The following is a 21,199-nucleotide window of genomic DNA, read 5'->3' on the forward strand; positions in this document are numbered from 1 at the left end:
CCACCAGTTCGCTTAAAGGCTCTAGCCAAGGTTGATTTACATTCTAGAATATTGCAGTCACGTATGCTGCTTAGGGCGTAATTATTAGTGTGCTATTAATAGTGATAGACTGTTTTGCTTGGAGACACTGTAGAGACACATCGGAAGCTTTCTCGCCAAATTTGACTTTGAGGCTGCGAGTTTCCCATTCGAAATACCGCAATACATCCTGTTCCATAAAGATACGAGGAGAGTTCCGGAGGTACCCGACCTGACATGTAGATGATTTTTTTTTGTTAAAAATTCGCTTATATTACAAAGCTTTAGCATTAAAAAGCTTATGTCTAAAGTGGTACGTTGATTTGTGCTTGTTTTGGAACCGCTTTCATTGAACGCTTTTAGAGATTTTGCGGATCGATGGAAAAAATTGTCCATCGACACGTGGTTCCATCCTTTTTTTTTTTAAAGGTATTAGTCCATCTAGCATCACAGCGGAGTTAGATTCTACTTTGGGGAATTTGATCTTTGGTTAACAGCCGCGAAATATTGTGTGGCAGAGTTCCAACGAGGTCGTACGAGCTGCCCAAACGAATTCCGCAGAAGTCGGCCGAATGACACTCCAGATGTGACCACTCTAGAAATTGTAATGAAAATTCACAAAACTATACTGGAAGACTGTCAGCTAAAATTGCGCGAGTTACCAAATATAATAGGCATTTTAAAAAGTACTGGACATCGCGTTTTGACCAAACAATTGAATATGAGAAAACTGTGCTCAAGATGGACAAAAAGAGCGCCGTGAAGATGTGACGTTCAAGGGAGTGTTTGACGAAATTTCGCAACAATGAAGCCGAGTTTTTAAGTCATGTCATGAATTCATTCATGTTTCAACATGTGTTCATTATTGTATACCTGAGGCGAAAGAGCAGTCAAAACAATGCACTCAAGGGGGAAAATCAGCTCCAAAGAAGACGAAAACCGTTTTATCTACAAGAAAGGCGATGGCGGCTGTTTTTTGGAATGCACGTGGGATAATTTTTATTGATTATATCCATAAAGGAAAAGCACTGAACGGAAAGTATAAACAATTTTTGCAGCGTAGGAATGACGAAACTAGGAAAAAATTGACCGCATTTGACAAAAAGAAAGTCTTGTTTCATCAAAACAACGCATCAGTCTACATTTCCGTCATCGCGATGGCCAAAATCAATCAACTTGGTTTCGAACTTTTTCCTCGCGCAACTGATTCGTCAGATTTTGCCTCCCTCAGATGACTTTCTAATTCCAAACTTGAAAAAATGACTCGATGGAAAGAGATTGGTCAATAATGGAGAGATGGAGTCCGAGGGTGACGCTTATTTTGAAACATACGAAGCTTTTTACTATAAACAGGATCTAGAAGACATCGCTGGTAGAAGTGTGTCAATCTCAAGAGAGTCTATATTGAAAAATAATGTAACATTTTCCAAAATTTTTTTTATTTAAGTGTTAGGGCGGGTACTTCTGGGACTATTCTCGTATTTCGGCTTTTCTCATCCAATTATCTGTCTCATTTCACTTCCTATAAAATACCTAAAAATTGCCTTAAATTGCTGTGCGGAAAAACGGAAGTTTTTACATTTCTTCAATCTGGAGAGATTTCAGAGATCGTGGGATTTTTTTATTTATGTGTTTTTCTTTTTGTATATGCCCGACGACTTTGTCGTGCGGTCTGCCAGAAACGCGACGCAGAAGCGAAAAAAGCTTGACGTTTGCATATGGGTGTTGTTTTTTCAAAGAGAAATTTTAAATGTTAAAGACCCGAATTGTTAAAGAGCGGCAAATATTTCGTCTTTAGCGCATATGAAAAAACATGGAAAGTTGATATGGTGCCCGTGTGCTCTGTTGCCAGTTCGGCATATTTCTGACGGACTTCTCGGAGAAATTATCTAATGCAACTTCGGAGTTGTTCTCTTATAAAACCTTTAAAACATGTAACTCGATATGCCGATTTAACGGGAATGCATTTCAGAAATTAAGAATATTGGACGACTACATGTAATTTAAGCGTACTGTAGGTAGCCGTCCAGTTTTTTCGACCATAATAGTGCATTAAATTAATATGAGACTTCAGCCTGAACTAAATTGCAAAATTTAGCTCCATTACGATTGTCCTAATCGCAAATTTTCCAAGACTGAAAAAAAATTAAAGAGCGCTCAGTGTTCCGAATTCGAGCTCCATCATTGTAATTTCCGAAACCGTAAGAGATACGACCTGTTTTAAATAGGGCCAAAGTTAAGTGTTTAGGTGTTTATCAATTTTCAAGTAAGTACGAAAATGTTGGAATTTCTAATATAGTCGGAAATATCCTAAAAAAGCAGGAAATTTATGTTTAAATCTTGTTTTTGCTGCTGCATTATTAAAAATAGCGAAGCACCTAGATAACCTTCCTGGGGCACTTTTGGGAGAGCCTTCACTGGCCAATACAATTTTTCAGATCCGACACTTCGTTTCTATCGCATCTGGAATAATCTGGCTCAGGGCCGGATTTAGCACAGTAGGGATACCTGCATCCTACCTACGCATCCGCTTCCGCTCGCCTGTATAATAACATCATCGAGGTCTCACACTGCCTGTTAGTAAAAAATAATATTTTCATTTTAAACATTACTCTTTCCAGAAACTCGCTACTATAATGTAGTAACTACATCATTTCTGTTTTCACTGGCGCACCTGGCAATGGGGGGGTTTGCCCACTCTCTCACCTCCTAAATGCAGTCCTGACCTGACTCCAAAATGAAATCAATATGCTAAGCATGTCCAGAATATTTAAAGTTCCTTCGACATCAACGCTATGAAATTTACTGTCTTCGAGCACTTAAATGAAAGTTGGAATATTTTTATTAGGAGACATATACCAACTTTATTGATATGCATCTTTCTCGCCACCAAAAGGAATGAAACACCGCCTGCCTTTATGATCCTCATAAATTTATTATTGAACGGAAAACTTGGAACAACCCTAACGAGGAAGCGCCCCGATTGCAAATATTTTTATTTTCATGTCGCTCATGACCTGGATCAAAATGGAAATGTTGCTGAAATCATTATAGTTCACGGTCAAGAAGACAGGCGGAAAACAGACAGACGATGAAGGTCAGATTTACGATTCGCAATTTGTTATCTCGGTTTTTGTTTGATAGGAGCGCCTAGTCTATTATCGATGACATCGATAACATAATATGTACTTTATTCAAGTATTTTTATAAATATGTACATCTCTAAGTTGGGCATGCTACTGCTTTTAACATTGTACCTAGGCCCAAAGTACGTAGACGAAACACGTAAGACCCATTTCCGTCGACAAGCATCGAATATAAAACTCGATTTTAAATTCTCGATCGTTGAAATTTCTGCTGTTAATTAAAGCTTTCTTCCCATCCCACAAGAATTTCTTGCATCTCTTGGTGCCACTCATCACCAAAAATACCACGTCCCGTTTCATACTTCCATCCAGTTCCAGTATTTTATCTCATTCGTTGTAAAGGATCTTTATGGCCGCTTTAAAACATCCTGTGCAATAGGGAGGTGAGGGCGCATTAAGAAATTCTTAATAAATCAGAAAGTTGAGGATTGTTGTTTTGCTCAGTTGTCGTTTTACATGGGGCTCACACAGGTCCCTGCAACAGTGCGCCACACGTCTTTAGCTTCTACACCAATAAAATTTACAATTTTTTTCTTAAAGAATAAGCCCCAGAAAACTGATTCAGGTATTCACAGAGGTTAGCGCACGATGTCGATTTCTATGAAACTTTGTAATTGTAAAATATTCAATTTTTTCCGAATGCTCTGAATACGGTCATTTTTAAGGATAGGACATCTCACATGATCTTAAAACTTAACGAAAAATCCGAAAATAACTTTAAAAAGTAGGGGGTTCTATTTAAAATAGCAAAGTTGTATATTGTCACACTTTTTGAGGTCACCCTGTGCATTAGGAAATAATTTCTGGAAATACGCCTTTATGTGCTGTGTAATGCTGCAGAAGAAAAAAATGTAAATTTTATTAGTATAGAAGCTAGGGAAGACGCACTATTACAGGACCCTGAATGTTTTACAAGCCATATTATAGGAGTTTTATTTCGAGGTTATTTGCTAGAAGGTCTGGAACATGACAATAATACACTCAAAATACAACGAATTACGTTCTCCCCTAACAAACAGTATGCAAATACCAGTAGCCACGGCATTAAATCAGGGTTATACGTTTGGAAAAATCATATCTGCTGATAATGGTACTTTCGCATGTTTGGCATAATGATATCTAATGAAACAGAGTATTTCTGGATGCCCTTTTTCATAAAACTGATTATTGTAAATTGCGGTTTCGATATTGAAGAGATAAAGTTCAAGCATTAACGCATGGATGCCACAGTTCGAATATAATTGACGGAAAGGATAGTTCTAGTGGTCAGTAAAACAGCCTACGTAATATTCCTAAGAACCAGCGACAAAACCTATAAATGGCCATAACTTCCTCCAAAGCTATTAAAGTTTAAAACAATTCACATTACGAACGGCCACCTGGTGCAAGGTGTCTCAATTCACTTCTCCACGTTGTAATGTCGAAAGTCTTCAAATTTGGAGTCAGGTAAATGGAGGCAAAGTTGTGTCTTATAACGAAAGTACTTTACCTACTCTCGGAGATAAAAAAAAATAAACGAAAATTACTATGTTCTTGCAATTTTTCTGGCTTAAATTAGGAAAAAACATTAAACTTTAAATTATTTTCTAAGGTTCATTTTCTCAAGTTACAATATGTAAATAGTTTTCCTGTATAAGTAAGTAATATTACTCTGACAGTGGCAGTGCTAATGGGTGCAGTCAAGGGCTCGAAACGCCTCGAAGCAGCTAACCAATGTAAATTCTGAAATCTTCTAAGTCCAATGCTGTTAAATATGTAACAACTGAGTACAGGTTACCAGTAAGTTGTCAACCTGCCCTTACGTTTGGGATGGTCGATTTCCATTATTTTACGGCTTTGTTTTTTTCGAAAAGAGCATGCACAACAGGCCCCGTGACTAATATACTGCGGTGCTTGCAGGGTTGGTTTTTCCCATTTATAGGACCATCGTTCACATCTAACTAAATAAACTTCAGTCGAATGTGCATGCTCTAATTTATAACTTCATTTAGCTGACAGAAATATATTTAAAAAAAATCCATTGCCTTAAATTATATTATACTTAGTCATCACGTCAACTGAATAGATATCAAGACGACCTTACACGTGGTGCATAATCCTATTTCATTCGTCACCGTCTCATCTGTAAAATGGAGATAATTCATCACAACGGCTGACAGGCTTAAAGGAAACAGCTAAGTCAAAAATTTTCCAGTAACATCCCAAAAGGTCGCCCACGAATGCATTCATTCAGACAAACATGACATTGTCGAAGTTGGATGGACCAATGCAGATATCAATGTTTGTCTATGGTTTTGTGCCTTTCTTCTAACTTTGCAAACCGAATTTTTACTTCTTCGAGCTGTGCCATATGCCAGTAAGCCTCTCATCATCATCGAACCGAAAAACTTTCCGATTTTTAACACACGTTATCCCAAATGAATATTAACTTGACATTGAACGACTAATGAGATAAGCGGCTGGGTCACAGCCTGACTGAATGGTACCTACTGCTGTGTCATTAGTCATTAGATGAGCATCCCAAAGGCCGGCATTTTACCATTTCCGATGCGAACGCTCATGTTCGGTCCTTATTAAATTTATTAGCGATTTAAATTGGCTTTCATTGCTTTCAGAGCCATATTTTATGAGAAAATTTAAAATTTAATCTGCCAGGTAAGTCTTATTGGAGTAAGAATGCTCCGGAATGCTTATTAGATTTTTCCTTCCAGACAAAATTCCGAGGCAGAGATTTGTTTGTAATCTTGGTTACGATCTCTGTGGTTGCCGCCAAATCGGGTTACAGTAATCGGTTGGGAAATCCTACGATTTGTCTCCGATAACCCCAGAGAAAATATTTATCACTATTTAACCCCAAAATCTAAGATCAATACGTATTTTCATTCAGAAATTATTTTGAAGAGCTGCTCATCAGAGGAGGTCAAGTTGAGATTTAAATGGGATGTTGTTATATTAGATATGCCTAAAACACCTTTTCTGTAACTTGAAAATGATCAAAATATGCTGGGTGACCTGATCGCTATGGTCCACTCTTAAAGTAGGTGTCATGAAGTGAATAAAATCTCGCCGTGAATTTGTGGATTTATTTTGAAAAAACCGTTGTAACAGATTCCGATTTTTCCTCAAACCTAGGGAAATTCGGCAAAACCGTTTTCGAATATTGAACTATCTTGTACACTGTTTCAACATATACTTCTGACTACATTCATATGTCCCTGTTCTTAATTTATACAGAGAAAAATATCTGCATTACGTGGTAAGCTGAAATTTTTAATATATTGCAACAGCATATATGACAGAGGCTCTGCATAATATTAGATTAACCTTATAGCTCAGATTACTCTTAATTGCGATTATTTAAGGATTATATAAAATCAGTTGAAAAACAGTTTAATACTCAAATATGAATTGCTCAAAGTTAGGACTAATAATGTGACTTTAATTTAGGAAAATTTCGCATGTGGCTCGTAATTTGAAGATGAGATAAGATATTAAAGATGAAAAAAAAATAGTTAATGGTCATGGATTAGAAAAAATGTCTGTTACTCTTGAAAATTATTGACTAAATTTAATCGATGTTAAATAATGTTTATCAAACCCATTAGGTGAAATGTCAAAAAACATTATTGTAGTGCTTGTCAAATTTGGTCAAAATGCCACAAAGGCGGTTCAACAATATAGAATTTAAAAATCACACTTTCCATCAACTTTAGAGCTACCCCCCTGTCCACTTCTAACAGGAGGGTATTTTTGCATATGTTTAAATTATGCTAAATTGGCCTATTTTCATCTGAGAAAATTCTGGTCTTCTTTTGCATAAGTTTTTTCAGAACACCTTGTCTGACACAATTCCTGAATTCAGTCTAAAGGTATTACCATGCATAGAGGACAAAAAAACCGATATAATTTTTCTTTTTATTTAAGGAAATATTTTTCATGAAAATGCTGGAACGGCTTAAATATCGTATTTGTTATGCATTTTTTGAGGTAACCGACGTGTATACAGGGTTACCCATTTGGCATATAAATGTACTTTTTAGTTTGCTTATTTTGGAACCCTTTGAATGTAATGATGTTTTTGACTTTTTTCCTCAACATTATTCATGTAACATACTCATATCTAAATTCAACAGTTTTCGAAAAAAATAAGTAAAAAATAGAAATAACGATAGAACCATTATTACATAAAAAGTAACAATATAAACTACTATCATCTAATGTATTAAGTGCTCGACCTGTGGCCCGCTGACCTAATCCTAACCTGAACTAATCTGACGGTGGACGAGCTGCAATTTAAATTCCTCAAAAACTTTCTTTACTATTTTAGGAGATTTTTGTTGAGCTTCTCGAGTCATTTTATGTTTTAATTTTTTTGTATTGCGGAATTTATTTAAATACACCCTACGTTTCAGATAACCCCATAGGGGCGAGGTCACGCAGTTCAGCAGGCCACTTTAATTGCCATATTGCGCAAAATATCGATAACTGTTGAATTTACACTGGGGATGTTTCATGAAATACGTTAAAAATTTCTCAAAGAATTCGAAAAAGTCATAATATACATGGAGTTCTATAAGGAAAAAATTAAAAAGTACATTTATATACTCAATGGGTAACCCTGTATACAAATCGGTTACCTCAAAAAATGCATAACGATATTTGAGGTGTTCTAGCATTTTCATGAAAAACATTTCTTTCAATTTTTAACGAATTTATGCGGAACTTCTTTAGCTTTTATGTATAAATAACATATTCGAAAGAAAAGGCTAACCTGCAGGCTGAACTAATAGATTATTGCATAACTACCGATTCTTGAATATAATTCACGATTATCAGCTTATTTCTGTCCCAAATTTAGTTACCATGTACCGAAACTTTTAAATATATATTCGGATCTGGTGATTATTGTCTACAAAAATTGTTAATTCCATTATCCTTATCAGCATATCGGTTTGCTGTACGACTTGTCCTCGTTAAAGAAACTATGTTTTGACATTTCACAATAACGCTCCCGGCTACACTTATTTATGTTTATAATGGGTAATTAGTCGGCCTGAATTTTTCAGCTCTGCGAAAAACACGACAATTAACCAACAAAAATAGAGTTATTAAAGTGGATCCAGATCGGAAAAGTTTAAAGAGTAAAATGGAAGTAGGAGTTTTGAAGTGCGACGTTAGTTTCGATTAGCGAATTTCACAAGTACGATAATGTGTCATTGCAGCCCAGCTTCATCGGTTAGAATACTCGTCCAGTTTTACTTCCCGTTTTACTGGGAGAAAAAGAGAACGGTAATTCGATTAGTTTGTTTTACCTCAATTAATGGAATTCGCCACTAGTTTTTCCTCAGAAGCCTGCAGCTTATTGATTTTTAAACCAACGCACCTGTCTGAAATCGAAGGAGGTTCTGGCATTCAGAGCGTTCATATTTTGCACTAATCTTGAGTTATTTTTTGCATATAATTGGCTAGAACACCTGCTCACCCTGGATAGACCATCAAGACTTAAACTGTTCCGGTATCTACAGATTTTTATAGGTACTTCTTTCGCGTGATATACGAATTTTTTTTAACGCAACTTGCGTCCCGGCACTGAAAATCCGGAAGTGCTCAAATCTCATTTGGGTCCGAACATCGAAAGTTCCTTACGAAGGACTCTTATCACCGGCGTGTCGCTTAGTAATGAAAAACCTTTTAATCCATCACCCTGAGCAATTTCTCGCTAAGATACTCCGGACAATTTAAAATTGATAAAACTTCACAGAGTTCATCGGGGAAATAGAAACGAGTAACTTTCATCCCATTTTCCAATAACTCCTTCGCTCCCTCAGGAATCGTGGAACGACGAAAAATGCACGCGCACTCTCGTTTTGTAACAGTTTGTGCATTAGAAATGTAAGTCTGGATGCGGGGGCTACGTTCACATTTCTTTGATTTGTACAGCTGGAAAAGTGAGCGAGACTGGATATGTACCGCTACATCGAGAAGTTGTGAAGTTGACTTCGAGTTCAGTTATTTTGAAGTTGTTGAATAGGTGTTACACTTCCGAGCGGGGGAGCTTTTACTTAAGTTTCAGCCTGTATAGAGGCCAATGAACAAAATTTATGCAATGGAAAATTCTGTAAAGGCTCAAATTATGAAAGAAGAAGGTTAGTTCCGTCTGACGTGCTTTCCTTCAAATTTGTTTTGAAACGATAACAATTTAAAGAACGGAGGCAGGTTAAATGTGAATTTTCATGCAGGCACTTTCATTCATGTTCAAGAAGTTTCCGCACTATCCCCTCAGACTTCTTGACCATGCTTGAGTCTACAAATCAATGGAGAGTTCTTATTAGGACCAAAATACACTATATACAGGATGTCTAAAAAAACGGACAAAACTATAACTCCGTCATTTATGAATGATATTTGATGAACTGAAAATTAATTAAAATTATATTATTCGGACTACCAAGTAACGTGAAAGATGATTTTTTTGAACTCAATTTTTTCTGTTACAGGTTTCAACTTCAGAATTTCAAATAGAAATGAATGTATTTACATTTTTTGATAGAAAAGTTTTTTTTCTGAATTTAATAATGTATGACAAGTTTATGTTAAAAAAAATTTTAACTGAAAAAAAAATGAAACCTAAACTTTAATCGAAATCCGTTCATAACTAAGTTATAGTGTCATCCGTTCTTTTAGACACCCTGTATCTCAAAAATTGTAGGGCTTAGCAAGACGAAGCTTGACACCGTGCGGTTTTAAAAAAATGCGTATTTGACGATTGTAACTGAATATCATTTACCGAAGTTGCACATGTGAATCGGCCTATATATGAACAGGTCCAATGACATGTATCTAATTAACAATCCTTTATACTCGCAATTGCTTTGCTGATGTGTACTAATCCAACTATTGTCGTTCATCTTTTATAATCCAACATAACATATCTCCACAGGAGTATATCCGAAATTAAAAGCAAATTGGCGTACGTTAAACTTCCATTGTCCTCCTTTAGATCATCCAGGGCGTTCCTTTCATGAGACGCCCCATAGAACGTGCAAAGCTACCGTTTCCATCATGGTTTCCATTAAATGGCATATTGCACGGGAATTTGGAGCATATTCGGTGTATCATCGGGCAAATTTCATTACAGGTAATTTGTGACGAGCAACGTTGTCACTCTGGAAATGTCGACGATTAGTCATGGGCCAGTTAATGGTGGAATAAGTTGTAATGGTGCGAGATGAATGAGCCTACAGGTTCTCCGGGTTTTCTTGTAACAGGGCTTGAACTATGTATTCTCCATCCAAAAATATTGTCGATTTTTGAAAGTCTCTATGGAATAACCCTTTCCACATGTTGCTGATATGAAGCACGTGAGTCCTTGACCCAAACTTTACTCAAGACTCTTAATCAGCCAATCAATCTTTCAGGTTTGGCGTCGAGTAGCCTGCCGATATTACAGTTGCTCTAATAACACTCCCTCCGTCATTGAAAACCTTTTTACTTTTGCTTGTTTTGTGCTCTTTCCATCATCTTCCATTAACGATTGCGGTAATTTGATAGAGTTCTGATTTTCTTATGTTTACCCTTTGGGATGACGAATCGATTTCACAAACTCCCTAAAATCGTTTTATCATTTTGTTGTTTTCTATTTCTTTCTTCGGCTGCGATTGCGTTTCGCCTTTTTCCACGGGGAGATGAGGAATATATGCTTTAAAAATTACTGCTCCGGAACTGTTCTATTTGACAAACGAGGCTAACTTCCGATTAGATGATGGATGATGTATTTTTTCCTTCCAGTCCATAGTTCATGGCAGATAATTAAACTTCCCTCTTTCCAGGATAATTTTGGGTTGACATAACTTCAATTGCTTTATAGTTTGCTTCGTGTCAAACTCAGCGGCATTAAGATTGACACTGCAATCAATCACCTAATTCGAAACCCTCGGATCGAAATCGAACGCCCACAATTCGAATCTCAAAGACTGCAACTTGCCAAATTAAAACCAGCCCCGGTTTGGGGAACTAATGGAGACCAATAACAAGATTTATCTACGTCACTCCATAACTCTATTCGGAAATTAGAGAGCTCGGCTATTATTGATCCACACCGAATAGGTAAATATAACATGGGAGCCTGACAAATTATCCGAAACTCCTGTAATGGAAAATGATGGAAAACTTGGCAACAACAACGAAAAGTCAAAAGGCTTTCTGGAACCGAGACAAGAACTTGGTTGAAATAGGGTAATAATAGTAATAAGTTGTGAATTAGGTGTTTACGAGCAGAGCGAGAAGAAGGAAGCCTCGTGTGACCGAGATAAATGGGATATCATTAGGATATCAGTTTATTTAATATGTGGGAAGATCTCTGATCTTCCCCCTCATCAAAATTGTCACACAACTGAAAATATGGCACAACTTTTACTCTAAATTATTTTTGACTTTATTGTCCAGTTTTAGCGACTTTCCATGGAATTGCAAGTCTGTTATTCAGTAATCTTGTCGTATCTTTAGCTTGAACCTGTGGTACGAGCCATAACAATTACAGATATACGAAACATTATTAAAAATAAGTTTCCTATTATTTGATAGTTTTTTTTTATTGTGCCGAGGGAAATATCAATTCAGGAACTATTTACGTATCATATCGGATAACTACAAACAATTATTTTGCTATAAAAAATTTCAAGAGCGTAATGAATTTGCTGACTAATAAATATTCGGAAGACAGTATTTATTCAATATCGAGCAAGAGTTACGTAGACAATTATTGACGAATTTAATGACCGCTCGTCAATAACTGTCAGATTAGATTTAATCTGTCATACTTTTAACATAAATATTATGACGCGCGGTTTTGCGACAAATACAAAATTTTGGAAAATTTTAAGTTCTCAATGCAACAATAGCAAATCCACGCAAGAAAACTGCAAATTACTCTGATATTGTCAAATCAAAAATCGAAGATATTATAGAAAAGTATGAGTAGACAGCTAGTGTTGATGTTCGTGGGAAAAGTTCTGGCTAACCTCGTGTCATTACCGAAAGAGGGCGTCGTGAAATGATGGAAATTTCCGAAACCAACAAAAGAGGTATTTTACCGAAAACCCAAACGCAATGAAATCACAAGGCGAACTTAAATATATCAAGGGAGTGGTGAGGGCTATCGTTGCAAAAGTCTATTAAAATTTTTTACATAACAAAGTATTCTTTTACGATTTGCAAAACAAATCAAATAATGTTCTCACTTCCATCCCTTTTCAAGACAAAAGAAAAACTATTGTTAACAACCATTTAAAAGAAAAAACACTTGGAATGGGCAAAGTCAAAAATATCTTTTGCATAAAGGTGGAATAAAGTATTATTTAGCGATGAAGCTAAACTTGATGTTTGCGTAGGGGATTTTCGCAAGAGAGTGATTCGGACAAAATCAAAAACATTCCATAAGGATTGCCTCAAGCGGGCCGTAAAGTTTCCCCAGGGTGTTATGATATGGAGATACACGAGGAGCAGAGGCGTTGGAAAATATGAATTCATTGATGGTACTGTAAATGCGGAAAAGTGCCAACAAATTTTATCGATAAACCTAATTCCAACAGCAGAACAAATTTTTTTTAATAAAAGGTTCACATTCCAATAGGATGGCCCGTCGCGCCACGCTGGGAAAACCACGGAAAAATGGTTTAAGGATAATAATGTTAGAATATTGCCATGGCTTTCAAGTAGCCACGACTTCAACGCCGTTGAAAATTTGTGGCATAAGATGAAACAGTTTACGTGTAATGATTTCCAGTGCACAATCTCAACCTTAGAGGGAAAAATAACCAACATGGATGCTTCTATACCCAAATTTTTTTTTAATTTGGTAAATTCTGTGCCAAAGAGAATACAGGCAGTTTTTGCTTCAAAGGGTGATGTTACATCATATTAATATTTATTTTTAATTTAAACATTTAAATGTTTTCGAAAAATTTTCAGCAAATTTGATACATTTTTGCAGTTTAATTATGTATTTTTTGTATTAAAAAAAAAACATTTATCCAGAAGTACAGTTTGTGATAAGTACATATAGCAAATGCTTAACAATGTAAACGAATTCCAGCGTGGATTCTTTGATAAAAGAGAAAAAATTAGAAATTTTCAGTAATATAGTTTGGCGAGTCTTATTATACTCTGGTCCGTGGGTTGAATTAATGAAGTTACGTTGAGCGGCACATACATGACAAAGATTGACTTGGTGCATTATCTAATGGTAACAACGCTTTTGTTGGAAGGTTCTGTTGTTTTAGTAAATTTTTTACCTACGAATTAAATAATCTGCAAATTATGAATATGTCTGAATTCTGTGTTTATATTACCGCAATATTTTCATTATCACGTATTTATGTTATTGAGCGTCTGCTATAGTTCCCTAAAAGTTATTTCCGTCAATTAAATTTTTAAAAAAACTATTAAACAGTAGCCAACTTATTCTTTTTAATATTTCGTATATCGTCCGAATATTTAGTTATTAAAGTTCGCACTTCTAGAAAAACCTTCGATTTGATTTTCGCAGAGTAACCATCCTGCATGCAGTAATTTCTTTTTCTTTAGTCTTCACGGCATCATTATCTCTACGTGCATTTGTGACAAGTGCATAAGCGTTAGATTCAATAGAACATACGAGTGATATTCAAAACCAAAGATACGTAAAAAAGTATACTCTTCAAAATGAAACTGGCAAATCTCCTAACAAAAGATGTATAAAAGGTGTGTCGTTAAATCCTCCTTAAAGAACCATGTTTCACGTAGTGGGGCATTGAGGGGTAATGAGAAAAGAAACGCCAATCAAACGCTCATAATCGTTCACATTATTCTCAACATTCTTACCATTTCAAACATGATCCTTCAAGCCTGGAATTATAATCATCACTTAATTCGAGAAATTTCGAAAACGTGTAAAGCCTACAGTGCGTATGAACTACCACACATAGTGCTTGTAAATTGTGAAGTGCGCGTTCCAATGAAAGTGATATGCACTCGCAACTTATAGTATCATGAAGGCAATTAATCGACTGGCAAAGAGATACTGGGGGCAAAAAAGTAGCACAATAATAAGAGTGACAAATAAGAATGTAAAGAAACTAAGTGAGAGATAAGAAAGATCAACTTGAGTAATCAGAGCCTGTCAATGACTCAAGGGGCTAAATCGGAAGCCTCCAAAAATTCAGTATACTACCTTTTTGGCACGAAATATTTTGATCCGATCTAAGGGACTTATTACATCCTGCAGTAGATGGCAAATCTGAAAGAAAAGAACAGAGGTAGAGAAACTTCAGAGGCAAATAAACTTTGACTAAATATTAAGTAACTCAATAGAAACCGCAAAGTCCCCAAAAGTTTTGTTCCTGAGGTAATAATCGTTGTTTTTTGTTTCGGAACGGTGGACGAGAAAAAACTCAAGCGAGATTTTTTTTACCAGAATCATACAATAAATTGCAACATTTTCCTTCTTTTCGAAAAAAAAACAGTGGCGTGCAGCCATTGGAGGCAGTAAAAAATATTGTTTCGTAAAAAATCTCAATCATTTACACCCACGAATATCATAGAACCACCGAGTATGTATGTTACCCTTGTTATGCATTAACGTTTGAACAGTAACGATTAAAGGGGCGAGGTCGCATCAATCAAAAGTAATTAACAATCTTCCTACTTTGTATTGCCGGGGAACTTTCCCTCATAACATATTTTGGCATGTTCCCAACTTAACTGGTGAAATAAACATCAACAGTTGAATTTCATATTTATTCAGGAGTACAATTAAAGTTCTTTCATTGAATTTGATAAATGAAATATGGGACATTATACACTAATAAAATGATAATTAAATCTATGAACAAGGCTGATAGGCAAACAATTTCGCAGGATGCGATGTATTAAAATTGCAACAGGAGCTTTCGGTATGTGAATGTGAAAATTTAAAATTTAAATTAATGAGCGTTTTGCATGGTTTCGAACTCTGCCCTAGATTTATTCCCCAACCCGGCTAAAAACCGAGAATTGTACCGACTTAATTATACGTTTATTTATTTAACGTTAAACGCATTCCAATGTCACGAAAATGCCAACTCGGCCACTGTAAGCTGATATAAAAAAACAGTCGTGATAAGTTTTTAATTGAGTTTAAAAGCTTTGACCAATGAATAAAAACAAGAAAAGTGCTATTGGAGTAGTTTAAAACCTAAAATCCAGTTAATTGGATCTATAGAATTTAGGATAAAATCCAGTTTATTCGCTTTTATTCCAGAGTATCGGCAAACAACCGGAACAATCGAGCCGGGTTTCTTGTGTTCGTTGTGAATAGAACAATGATAGAATTTCTGCACGGGATAATTGAAATCTTTAGTCTTGTTTTCGAATCCAGGCAACTGTAAACGTTGTTGTGTTTTCCTCCGGCCAATCGTTTATTCTATACATGAGGGTAGAATTTCATTAATCAACGACAAAATTGAATGCGTTTATCATTTCGGTAAAGAAAATATTTTCCTAACAAGAAATGTATGAAGAAGCTATATCGGTGGACCTAAGCGCAGACATACTGCGTAACATAGAAAAGAGAACACTCTGTAAAATAGGTTTTATGTAAATAATTTTCGGCGTGCATGTTTGTTTATATGAATACTAAAAACGATCAGTTTTCAATTAAATTCTCGCATTCGATATTGCGTTATCAGGAATTTTAGGTATTTTTTTAACTGTAAAAAGGGCAATAAATAAATCAACCTTGAAATAGGGCGAATAGTGGGTTTACAGTTTATCGTTTAGAGCAATTGTCGTTAGGTTGAATCGGAGTCTAAATACCCTGGCGCGTTGTCATCGGAATGGTCATCCAGGAAGACCACTCACAAAGCAGGAGAGGTTCAGGAAGGCATCGAAAAACTACAAAATTCCAAGATTGTTGCCTCAAACCTGTGGCATTACGAAACAGATTCGTCTGGTTGATAGCGTTGACAGAGCACTCATTAGCTGAACATAGACAGGCCATTAGGCTACGAATAGTTTACCCTATCTTGTACTACCCCCTACTATTCTTCATTGATGAAATGCAGTGGTGCTGAGAATGAACGCAATAGGACCTGGAATGGGATACGACGCTGAATCCATAACTTGTCGGGTTATGCAAGAGGGTCGGGGAAGAGTGATAAGGTGCGAGGTGCACCAGACTGTAGAGATAATAGCATAGGGTGCTATAGCTTATGGTATCAGATCGTCGTTGAATTTCATCGGAGGCAATATCGCTTTTTTATCCAAGGAGTCTTGCAGCAGCATCTTCTTCCCTATCTCCAAACTCTCATTAATCAAGTTTTTATGGATTTCTTCCAACGAAATGAACGAAATAAATTTGTTTCCTTGGCCACCTCGATCACCAGATCTATCACCGATCGAACGTATCTGAGATATTGTGGATAGAAGATTACGAAAATTTCTCATCGATCACAAACCTAGCGGCGTTCTGTAATGTTATACAGATAGCCTGGAATGAAATTCCTCCAGAGGACATCGATCATCTCATTTATTTAAATCAAATAATTTTACGGGGTGTTCTACGTTCTGTTAAGTAGTATATCAGTGTTCAGCCTGGAAGGAATCCGGGGGTAGACGGGTTAGTAAAAATATTATTTTTCCTCACCTCCATTAGATACAATGAATTAGGTAATATTCGTTGCATATACATACGTATGTATGTATTCATTATTCTATACAGGGCGTTTCTGAAAAGATGGTAAAAAATTTAATTGGTGAATCTTGAACTAAATTAAGACCAAAATATCATATAAAGACATACAAAAAAATGCTTCGGCCTCGATCTATAGGGTATGAAAAAACACTTTATTTTTAGTTTTTTTTAATTACTTGTTTATTTTTCATCAAAACTTGTTGGACATTTGTATATATTATACGCCGAGTGTTCGTTACAAACGGAAATTTTCGGACTTTAATTTGATATACGGGGGGAAGCTGATTGGTGGGTCTTGAGTTCTCATTTATCAAATATTCATAAGTTTTGATAAAATAATAGCCAAGGGATTAAAAAAACGAAAAAAAAAGTGTTTAACACCCTGTAGATTTCCGGGCATGTTTTCATATGAACTTTTCGTCTAAAATTTGGCTCAAATTTCACCCACCAAATTTTTTACTATCTATTCAGAAACATCCTGTATATACATATAGAATAATAAATCAGTACACTAAGCTACTCCATAGAGATAGATTTTTTAATCTAAAAATACTTTGTGCAGGTCAAATTGCTCTCATTATTATACAGCAGTTGAAAGTACAAAAGGAATTGTTAATAATAAGAATTATTCGTGAAATGTTTGCCGTATAGCGTATGCTCATGAATATTTAGGCGACCATATACCTATGTATTTAACAATGAACAAGCGTTTATAATTTGAAATTTACAAATTATTGTATTTGTGCTGTTATGGTGAGGCCCATTATTATTAGTGTTTATTTGAGGGCATGGTGGTCGCTTCGGAAATTCAAGGTATTTGATACGCACAACCCATCAAACCGAATAAACTATGAACTAATGCGTATCCGTTACAGTTTTTGACTAAAATATAAATTTCGCGATAATGCTGGGAAAGATTTCAAAGCCTTGAATAATAAATAATACATATATAATGTGAAATATAAAATAGAAAGAAATTAATCATTCAGTAATAGCTTAATGATATGAGAACATTATTGAAATTATTGCATACAAGGTGGTGGCCGTGATGATAATAATTTTGTATTATTGATTACCCATAAATACCAAATGTAAACAAATATCTGAAACTAATGGGCTGCAGCCAGATCAAATGTTTTTATTTTTCTCTGTGCCCGTATAAACATTTAAAGTGCATATTTGTGGCAATGATTAAACGTTCATATTTGAACAACTCAATTAACAGGGAGACAGCTGAAATGCTGCATTATCAGTTTGTAAAATTGAAAAATATTAGCACCACCCAATACAAAAAAAAAATGAATTCATTTTTTAAATTTTTAGAAGCAAAGGGTAGTAGGTGTAACGATATTTACCGATAATTTTTGGTAAATTTGCACCAATGCACGAGTTGACTTTAATTTTCATGAATGTAAATTTAACAACATTTTTTTAATACTTGAATCGTACTTAAGAGGAGAGATTCATGAATCATATCCTCGAAGGATACCGCTGCTTCCATATACTTCAATTTATTGCAACGTTACTAGGGAAATTATGGCGATAATTGCAATAGTGGAAATTACCGCTGTAATTCGCCTGTGATTGGTTCAGCGTAACAATGAGAAACCAGCAGCACAATGTGGAAATATGAAATTTGACAGATGAATGAAGTTCTCAGTCGATTAAAATTGTTGCATTAAATTGTTATCCCGGACATTCCGTAATTTTCATTGTACTTGTTTTTAACAGAATACAATTTAGTAAATCAACCACTAAACACAACAAAAATTATTCCAATCCTTTACTAATTTTGCATTGAATGATTAATTTTTAACGGTTTTTGTTTTAATTGATACAAAATCAATACTGAACCCTTTTAAAGCACAATATTTCCATTAACGCATCGCTTTGCAAATTTATAACGCGAGACGCGTGTGTGTGACTTTTAACTTATGCTTAATTTAACTAAATTTATTGCAATTTTATCAAATCTAACAGTGGAAAGGATCGCGCATATAACCCAGGTTATGACGTACTTACAATCCTCGCGGTTTGGAACTCTCGGCGATTCCGGATTCTACCTTAAGCTCCAGGTCATAATGGTGTGCTTTATAACCTCGGTGTGTAATACACGGTTATGCCCAGAAACTGTAATCTAATAACAAAAACAGCAATAATCACAAATATACTTCCGTATCTTGATTATAATAACTGACTCATATCTACGGTTAAAATCATGTAGCTTTTTATTAACATCACAAAATGTAACGATTGAAAATCACCTTAAGCAAAATAAGAAGTCATATAAATTCAATATGCTCAAAAGGAATAATGGTATATTTGAATGTTTAAACATTTTTGCAAGGTTGCCACTTAATTTGTTGACATTTTAATTAAATTTGTTGTTTTGACTGTTGTGTTCTTTGTTCATAACGTCGCTTCACAATACCGCAACCCGGCAAGACAAATTCTTGCTAAATATTAATTTCGAAAGAGTGCGACTTCATTACTGATACGTAACCTCTGAGGGACATAAAAAATTACGTACTTTGAACTATACGAGGGGTTTTTAAGCCATCAATATTTCAACCACGCTAATGCACAGCGTGGCGAAATAACGTAACTGTTCAAGTTTTGCTAAGTTTCGCACCGTGTGCTGCTACCAGAAAAATAAGCAATAATCGATCAGGAAAGAAACTTTAGCATTTAAGCAACAACACACGAGAGTCCATAGTGATTGATTAAAGCTATCGCCCACTTAATCGACGACAACCTACATCATCTCTCTTTTTTTTTATAAACAACTATTAATGCGCAATTTAAAAACCGGGAACTGGAAACTGGAAGCCTTCATTTATTCTAACATCGACCTCTATTCCCTTGAAAATATAAGCCATATTTCCATAATGGACTCATTACCAACTATATCTAAACGAGACCGGCGTGTTTATCCGGCAAAGATAATTTCATCCCCTTTATAATTTGTTTATATTAAATTCGGATCGCCATTTATTCAGGATTTGAATCTAGCCCGCATGATTAAATTGATCAGAATAACATACTGGATAGAATAACACGATTTCGATCAATTTGCCGATATTGCTTTATCGGATCTGGCAAATTGCAGCAAACAGATAGTTCTGATAATCCAATGGCAATGTGAGCATTCGCAATTAGTACAAACTCGCGAAATGATCAAATTCTCTTTCACGGATACAGCGGTTAGAATTACTTGTGGATGGATACCTCCAAAATTAGCAACATACTGACCATTATTTATCTTACAAAGAACAAATAAATCGCAATTGTTTCACTTTGGATCGAGTTGTTCCCACGTGCTAAATCGAAGATTTGTTTGGCGAAATATACAGGAGAGTCTCTAAAGGTATGCCGATATTTAAAGAGCTAATTTTCTGGGTAGTTTTAAGACGAAAATATTACACAAACATATGTCCTAAAATGAGTCGTTTTCGCGATACAGAATGTTAAATATTAAGAATAAAATATTTTTTCTACGTATTTTCAAAAAGACGTTACGCAACATGGCGCGAGGGTTATCGCGTTAATTCCTATAGGGAAATAGGGCGCATGTCACCGGTATTTTCCAAACTGAATAAATTTTTCCAAAGATTTGGTTCGAAATACATCAAAACTGTGTCTTGCATTTTTTTGATATGATACGTCGTTTTTGAGAACAAAATTAAATGTGTCCCGTTGAAAATCTGGATTGTGGATATGCGGGTCGTTAGATAGGTCGGCGAACAGCAGACCAAAACTATTCGTGGCCACGCTGATCCCCGAAATTGAATCCTCTAGATTACTTTTTATGGGGTTTTAAAAGCATTAATTTACGCCACTCAATAATGTGGATCATTTGTGACATCGTATAGTGGAATCCGGTGAGGTAATTTGTAATATCTCTGGTATTTTTGAACGTCTTCGAAACTTCACGAGAAAAAGGATTGTTGGATTCCCATCCACATCGCCATGTTATTCGTGGTTGAGTCTGCTACATCTTGAACGTCAAAAAGTCAAATTCATAAATTACTGGACTCAAAGGGCAGTTCTGGATTCATTAGAAGAAACATAAACCAGATCCGCCGTACGTACCATCTAGGGTATTGTGAATGTTCTCCGCCTATAGACTAATATCAACGATTTGACCATTCGCAGAACCCATGTGTTGACACATTAACGGCAAAATCCCATTAAGGTACATGTTTGGATCACTTTCACCCTGAAAAACCTGACCCATGGGGAAATATTCAACCAGGGCCCGAATTGGTCAACGAAGGAAAAGAAGAGTGATCCAAACTTTACGAGATCGGAAAACTAAAAAGACGAA

General features: G+C 35.6%; 2 protein-coding genes across 13 annotated transcripts in view; one reads left to right on the forward strand and one right to left on the reverse strand.

Moving 5' to 3' along the window:
* LOC136340431 (uncharacterized) overlaps positions 1–21,199 on the reverse strand; it is a 159,180-nt gene that overhangs the window by 36,155 nt on the left and 101,826 nt on the right. For 5 of the 10 annotated variants that reach the window (XR_010732298.1, XR_010732300.1, XR_010732304.1 and 2 more), the window contains one exon: positions 14,374–14,439. The exons of 1 other annotated variant lie outside the window; for it this stretch is intronic. Coding sequence is in view for 4 of the 9 variants with exons in the window: in XM_066284533.1 (XP_066140630.1) it covers positions 14,374–14,439 (66 nt within the window). In the remaining 5 variants the exon portion in view is untranslated. Of the gene's footprint in view, positions 1–5,159; positions 5,287–13,344; positions 13,457–14,373; positions 14,440–18,890; positions 19,010–21,199 lie in introns of those variants that run through there. 4 more of the 10 variants (XR_010732303.1, XM_066284506.1, XM_066284517.1 and 1 more) reach the window with 3 other exon arrangements.
* LOC136340372 (5-hydroxytryptamine receptor 1-like) overlaps positions 1–21,199 on the forward strand; it is a 145,439-nt gene that overhangs the window by 13,643 nt on the left and 110,597 nt on the right. The window lies entirely within an intron of this gene.

This window comes from Euwallacea fornicatus, chromosome 1 (genome assembly GCF_040115645.1).
Source record: "Euwallacea fornicatus isolate EFF26 chromosome 1, ASM4011564v1, whole genome shotgun sequence".
In the NCBI taxonomy this organism is placed as follows: Eukaryota; Metazoa; Arthropoda; class Insecta; order Coleoptera; family Curculionidae; genus Euwallacea; species Euwallacea fornicatus.